This window comes from Limulus polyphemus, unplaced genomic scaffold (genome assembly GCF_000517525.1).
Source record: "Limulus polyphemus unplaced genomic scaffold, Limulus_polyphemus-2.1.2 Scaffold2031, whole genome shotgun sequence".
In the NCBI taxonomy this organism is placed as follows: Eukaryota; Metazoa; Arthropoda; class Merostomata; order Xiphosura; family Limulidae; genus Limulus; species Limulus polyphemus.
Window position 1 is genome coordinate 24,536 of NW_013667641.1, and position 7,747 is coordinate 32,282.

General features: G+C 32.8%; 1 protein-coding gene across 3 annotated transcripts in view; it reads right to left on the bottom strand.

Annotated features, from left to right (window-relative positions):
* Nucleotides 1–2,518: 2,518 nt before the first annotated feature.
* Nucleotides 2,519–7,747, bottom strand: part of LOC106465723 (homeobox protein aristaless-like) — a 53,615-nt gene continuing 48,386 nt past the window's right edge. For all 3 annotated transcript variants that reach the window (XM_022393641.1, XM_013925961.2, XM_022393642.1), the window contains exon 4: nt 2,519–4,382. In XM_022393641.1, coding sequence (XP_022249349.1) covers nt 3,768–4,382 — 615 coding nt within the window. In that variant the 3' untranslated portion in view covers nt 2,519–3,767. The remainder of the gene's footprint in view (nt 4,383–7,747) is intronic.

Genomic DNA, 7,747 nt, shown 5'->3' on the forward strand with positions numbered 1-7,747 from the left:
GCTCAACAAATTAGACAATATCTAATTTTTTGTAAGAATTATAACAAAGACATATCAAAATTCACTTGGAAACGTTAAGAGAATAGTTAAATAAACAATCAGGTACAGATTGTAGCAAGATAACTGGTATAAAAAATTATCCAGGGACTCTAACAAAGTAATATCAATAAACAATCATCTGTGGATTGTAACAAGATAACTGGTATAAAAAAATTATCTAAGGACTGTAAGAAAGTAATCTCAATAAACAATCATCTGTGGATTGTAACAAGATAATTAGTATATACAATTACCTAAGGACTGTAAGAAAGTAATCTCAATAAACAATCATCTGTGGATTGTAACAAGATAACTAGTATAAACACTTACCTTAACATTTTCTAAACCGTTGTTTGTATGTTTTACACAGTGCTGTTTATTCATCTTACCTAAAACAGCTCATAGGTGTTATTTGTATCTTACTCTGTAGCATTTTCCCCATTATTGTGTATCTATTGTACTTTTAAAGTTTTCAGGTGAAGGTTGATATAATTTCAGCTGTTGCAGAAACTAAAAGTTTACTTTTAACTGTTCAATAAATACCTGCTTCTTCTTCTTTCCTTTTATATGTAGGTTATTTATCGCATAACTTTCACGTGAACAGTTCTATAATATATATATATATATGGATTATTCTTTATATTGATTATTTAGGATTACGTAAATAATAAATTAGTGATATTAATATGGTTTGTCTGGATACGGCGTTCATTTTTTTTATAGTTAAGAAAAACAATTCGTCGATGGTCTTTGATGTATCGGTTTAAGTGAATATTTCACATTAAATTTTGACTTTCAAAGAAATATTCTGAGATATAAGTGTAACCTTTGTGTATACACAACACTGTAACTGGTGCAACTTGTTTCATTTTATTGCTTGTCTGCGGAGAAAATCTATCTGATTCAACTGTTTCTTTTATTATAGGGTCGCTTACGTACGCCGCCACGCATTATAAAAACAAAAAAACATGTGAAACTATGCGTTGGTCAACGACAATGAAATCGTTCTCTACACGTGATTAATTGGCACAAGGCAGCAGGAAACAGCCCATTGTATCTGCAACCTACAAAGCCTTTTGTAATTCTGTGCGTAATTTTCCAATTATTTCATTCTGGCACACAAAATTCCACATCGTTTTTCTTAACCAATTGTCCTTGGTTCTAGTGTTTCTGTAATAACATTAGGTTATCTCAACATATCATTTTATTTTCATATTAAATTTAAAAATGTGACCTTACAATGTTTGACAAACTATAAAGTTAAAACATTAGGCGCAAATTCAAAGATAGTATGATAAAAGAGAAGTGGATTTCTCATTCACTCTTATGCAATTGCCTTCATTAATAATTGCCTCAGAAATATTCGTTTCCCTTTCTTTATCCATTGCTTTTCACAAATGCAAGTTTTAAGGGTTGGAAACAATGAATAATAAATTGGTTTGATTTCCTTCTTTTCGAGTAGGCTTAGTTGAAGTCTTATTGTATAAAAAAATATATATGTTTTATAAAACCTTCTAAGCTTTTAGTTCCTCTACCAAAATTCGTTGTGTACTTTTTTTTTATGAATTTGGTAGCGATTATTTCTTTGCAAACGTCAGGCATTGTAGGATTAGAGTGTGCAGTAAATCTATAGCATTTTTGTACTTGAATACGGTTTATTTCCGTAAAATTTAAGGTTATTTAAGGTTAGCAGAGTATCAAAATATCCAGTTTTATTTCTTTCAATAATTTCAATTTCCAGGTTAATGTATCCATTTTCTTTCCGAATAACCTAAAATATTGAAATTTCTTCTAATGTATTATTTTCTGTAAATGGAAAAAAAAAAAGGAAGACAGCTATATACTTTTGCTCTCCTGGCACACAACTTGCGTATGCAATTTTCAGTAACTTTTAACAAACTAATTTCATAAAATACAATGGTATTCAATAAGCTTTATCAATTTCAGTTAATTTATTCGTAGATAATTTTATTTTTAACCAGTTATTTCGAGATTTCTATAACATTTATTTATTTTTCTAGAAGAGAAACTGTTTTGAAATGTCAAATTTTATTCACTTAGTTGTTTAAAACCTTAATGTTAAGCTCAAAGATAAGTAATGGGCTCTCTGCGGGTATCACAAACCGATTTATTAGTGTTATAAGCCCTCAGACTTACCGCTGAGCACCGAGGGGTAGCCATGCATGTTTAAAAATATTTAATCTTGTTGTATTATAAAAGTTATCGTATGTGGTATATGATGATGAATTTTCTAAAGTATTAAATATAGACAAATGAATTAAACTATTACCTTTGTAAATTAACAGCATTACTGTGTAATAGTTTACAGTGAAGTATATCAAAATTAATCTCTGTTGCTGTAAAGATTATCATTAATATTGTAAAATTAATAAAAACTTTGCTGGAAAACATCAGCTGTGTTTGACAACTGTTCTGATGATTAATAATACTATTTAAGGTGCTCAATCCACACAATAAAGAACCACATAACTGCCTTTATTACAAATGCCATCTTCAAACCAGGACATCTAATACGGTCAGATCATGATTTTACATTATGGACCTTTTAGTAACTATTTATAGAAGTAACCGAAAGGTTGCTGGCGTTATGTTGTCCATCAAACCAAACAAACAATGGACGGTCTTTTTGTCGTGTATTTAAAGTCATTCTACAAACATCTTGCATCACCTACGAGTTTAATAAATAGAAATTTAATTATGTTAAAGATTTTTAATGTTTATTTGCCAAAATACATCATTATAAGGAGTCAAAGTTCAGTTTTTGTTGTTACTGGATTACTTTTCCAAATGTGATCTTACTTTTAAAAATATAAGTGCTAATTAGTTTTCCAAATGTGATTTTATTTAATTTTTTTTATATAAGTGCTAAAGTCTGCTCGTAGACACAGAAAACACGTATAACAATAAGCATATAAAAGTTTTTCCACGTATGTTTCTGGTGTCTGTGTTACACGACCAGCCACCAAATATAGCGTTTACAAATTTACAACCCTTCCATACAGACATCATAGCATTGACTCGGTTATCGACGGAATGTTTTATTTTAAACTGAAAAACCCTCAGCGTAAAATTGTTCAAATCGCACAGCTGTAATAAATAAAGTACCAACAAACAAGAGACTCTATAGCATCACTTTTTCCCAAAAAGATCACAAAAAAATACGAGCTATCCTGGACTTTATATCAGTGGAAGAAGGCAACTACAAAAGGACTTCTTGGTGTAATAGAGAACTAGGATCCCGATATCGTTTAATTGAATTATTCTTTTTTAAAAAATTCAAAATGTTCGAAAGTTAAAATAATGCATTAGGAAAGCGTGAGAAAAGGTGCACCAGTAAACCACAGTATCTGACCATACTAAGTAATTATTTTTTCAAGGTGAATGTAACCGGTGCTGTTGTTAGTCTATTTAATATTCAATAAGACTGTGGATTATACACTAGAGTGAACATTTCATGCTATGTGCAAAAACGTTAAGGCCATGAATTTTTACAACTCTGTTGTGTATTTCACTCTATTGGACGGAAACTAAATGCATAAAAGGCCATAAAAATCACAGTCTGAAAGTACGAAATATCGACGTTGGTTGTAAAGACGTTCTCAGTTTTCAAGAACTTCCACAAGAAACGGCCTGTAGCTTTGGTTTGAAACTTTTTCTTTCCGTCAGGAACTGCGTTTTCAATGAAAAAAAAGAACTTGTTGATTTCTTCAACTGATAAATTCACCGTTTGCTTTCCGAATAATTTCCATACGGATCTCATGCTCTCTTGCTTTCATGCGAAGAGCTGCTATACTGGAGCTCCGACGGTCAAATTCCAAGGGACCGGGTAGAATGCCCGTGGCCGATGAGACCGAAGGCAAGTGATTGAGAAGCCCTGCATAATGTTCGCTGGTGGCCTCTCCTGGCAACTTTGGTCTGCTTTGAGCCGATAAATTGGCCAGTAATGTTTGGAACGAGGTGGTTGGATACGGAGATGAAAATGGAGCTGACATTGTTGCGGGTAGGAGGGAACTTGGGTAAGAAGCGAGGTCGCGCAAGGCATATGCCGACGGTCCTAGATAGGCTCCTGCTGGTGGCAACAGACCTGTGGCTGCAGATGGTAAATATGAAGGAGGGAGTCGCGAGGCGGCACTGAAAAGTGCAGGATCATATGGTTTCCTGGGAAAGTTGAGCGAAGTAAAAGGATTTGGTGGTCCGAGCACTGTCGTTGCTGTGGTAGATGGCGGTGGCAAGGTGTACGGGTTATACCCCTGGGCTTGCGTGACATTTCCTGCAGCTTTCTCCTGTTTTCTCCATTTAGCCCTTCGGTTCTGGAACCAGACCTAGCAAATCAGTGCAACAAAATCATTAGAACGGATATAATAAAACATGTTAAGACTGGAGAGAAAGTTTCAACGTTATAATGTTATGCATATATATATACCGAATGACTAAGACAAAGTCAATAATCAAACTGTTGCCTCTTCCTCTCAGTAAAGACCACTGCATTTGAATCAGTACTGTTTTCTGATGAACACAGTATCCTTAAAATATAAAGCACCTTTAATATTGTCTTGTTTACTTAGGCAGTTCTGTCCAACTAAGGAAGAAATACAAGACTGCCTCTTTTAGTTAGTTTTTAGTTGTATGCGTGACTACCTATATTTATTTCTATTTCAGGTTCCATTACTGATGTACATGTAATATCACAAAAATACAAAGCACGATAATTGTCACCTCGAGAGTTATATAGTAACTTAACAAAAATACATTGAAACTGGAGCAAAACATACTTTAACCCTCAAATGACCAAGTTGTTTTTTTTTATTATTCACTACTTGTGGGGTCCACATATTGCACCCTATTGAGAAAGTCTATGCATTCGTCTGCTACAACAGTCATTGTCAAACACTGACCAAATCTTTGGGTGAAATTGCCCATTTTCTCTGTGAAATACATAGATGACCCCATCGGTAATTAGTGAGGTTAATTGTAATATTGGGGGTAGTTTTGTTTACATATTTCTATAATACGTTGGAGACTCTGTGACCAATACAGTAATGGAGCCAGAAGCAATTCAGGGCACAAAAGTTTAGGAAAATGTCTCGAAAAAGAACACAATAATTCTAGGTACAAAATAAGGAACATTGTAGATCTATATTTTGAAGTAAAAATTATTAGATTTAAAATTGACAATATTATTAGCTCCATTGTGTTTTGTCTTCTTGAAGTTTTCTCATGGTATCATTTTCGCACAAGCTGATCAGTTTGCTGATACATGCTCAGTAAAACGTTTCAAAAAAAGACCTTTTAATGAATGGCTATATATATATATATTTATGCAATCAAGGAATTATTATTATTATATGAAAACTATTTTTTGTTTGTTTTATAGATTGAAGGAAATACTGTGTTGTCTCGATGATACACGTCGGAACTAAAACATGACTATCTATCTCTATATTACAGCAACTACAATAATATTTCAGATTACAGGGTACCCAACAAAACCGTAAAACGTGCCAGTCGGTTTAATAAATGGCTGGGGTTGGATTAATTACTAGATATTATTAAGATGTGTCATTAGTGATGTCAGTAATCATGAGACGATTCAGTTTCCATGCCAACTATACAGTACTTCAGTACTTAGCCCTCGGGGTGTCTGTGCAACGTGCCCCTTTCTCTAAAGACAGCAATCTGACATGTTTCTTATTAGCACAATTATTACGTTTAAATAACGAAAATCAGGCATTAAGTTCGTACATTCCCTCTGAATTATGGTATGTACTTTGAATTAGGTCACTTAAAGCTACCTCAAACATTTCAATTATATATAATCTTATATGAAAACTTTATCAATTTCAGATTCAGTCTTAATCTTTAGCTGGGAGTACAAAGTTATTAATGATAACTGAGGAAATACCAGAGGTACAAAATGTACAATAGTAACCTATACAATCAAAATCCAGTTTTATTCACTCTTTACAAAACAGTTTTTGCTTAATTTATCATCATAAAGATTATAACATACGCTTTGTTTCAATAGCAAACTTGGAAACTTATTTACTAAATTTCACTCTCTCAGTGTCAGTAGGTTTATATCCTAAATGTAAACTTTAGTAATACGTTAAGAAACCTATGTATTTTGGACTTTGTGCCGATTCTTTCTTCGGAAACCATAGAATGTTGTGATAAAGAATTCAGAGTTCTTTCTGAATAAACTTAAACCGTTTATATGTGTCATTCTTAAGTGTTTTCTGAATAAACGTAAACCGTTGTTGTATGTCATTCTGAGTGATTTCTGGATAAACATAAACCAGTGTTGTGTGCCACTTTTGAGTTATTTCTGAATAAACGTAAACCGTCGTTGTGTGTCACTCTGAGTGATTTATGAATAAACGTAAACCTCTGTTGTGTATCATTCATAATTTCTTTCTGGATAAACTTAAATCGTTAATGTGAGTCACTCTTAACTTCTTTATGAATAAATGTAATTCGTGGTTGTGCGTCACCCTGATTGCTTTCTAAATAAACTGAAACCGTTGATGTGCGTCACACTTAAGTGCTTTCTGAATAAACATAAACCGTTGTTGTGTTTCACTCTTAAGTTCTTCCTGAATAAACTTAAACCGTTGTTGTGAGGCAAGCTCGGTGTCTTCTGAACAAACTAAGACTTGTAAAACACGCCGGGTGTTTTCTGAAAAGTTCAGATTATTATCGCAACGTTCTCCGTTTCTGAATAAACAGATAATATAGTTAATCTCTCTTGACATAAAACTCGATAGTAGTTATTATTTTCCCTAGCACCGAAAATGAGAGAAAAGACTATTTTATCTAATATAGTTTATAGCATTAATGTTACACAAGTTTCAAATACCTATAAAATTATAGGTTTGTTGTGGTAAGTCAAAAACATCCCAAACACCATATGTATACAGAACTCAAGTGTAACGTAAAATACAATGTACCAGACTATGTAACACATAATTCATCGCACCTTGTGCATGAATACAAAAACTGTGAGCATCTTTTGAATAAGATGTAACTTCATCACTTTCCGAATGAAACTAGGCTATATTACTAATAGTTTCCTGACTGCAACCTAAATAAAACTTCTCAACGCTTTTTAATTTAACTTGTCTGTATCCTCCAACAGTTTCTGATAAAACTTGCCTGTAAACTTAATAAAACTTAACTGTTTGTGCTAGTATGTTATCTCTACTTGGTGAATTAAAACTTAATTGTTTGTGTTTGTGCTTGTATGTTATCCCTACTTGGTGGATTAAAACTTAATTGTTTTGTGTTTGTGATAATATGTTTACCCTAGATGATGGATTGTTTTATGTTTGTGCTAGTACGTTATCTCTAGCTGGTGGATTAAAACTTAATTGTTTTGTGTTTGTGATAATATGTTATCCCTACTTGGTGAATTAAAACTTAATTGTTTTGTGTTTGTCATAATATGTTATCCCTACTTGGTGGATTAAAACGTAATTGTTTTGTGTTTGTGATAATATGTTTACCCTAGATGATGGATTGTTTTATGTTTGTGCTAGTACGTTCTCTCTAGCTGGTGGATTAAAACTTAATTGTTTTGTGTTTGTGATAATATGTTTACCCTAGATGATGGATTGTTTTATGTTTGTGCTAGTACGTTATCTCTAGCTGGTGGATTAAAACTTAATTGTTTTGTGTTTGTGATAATATG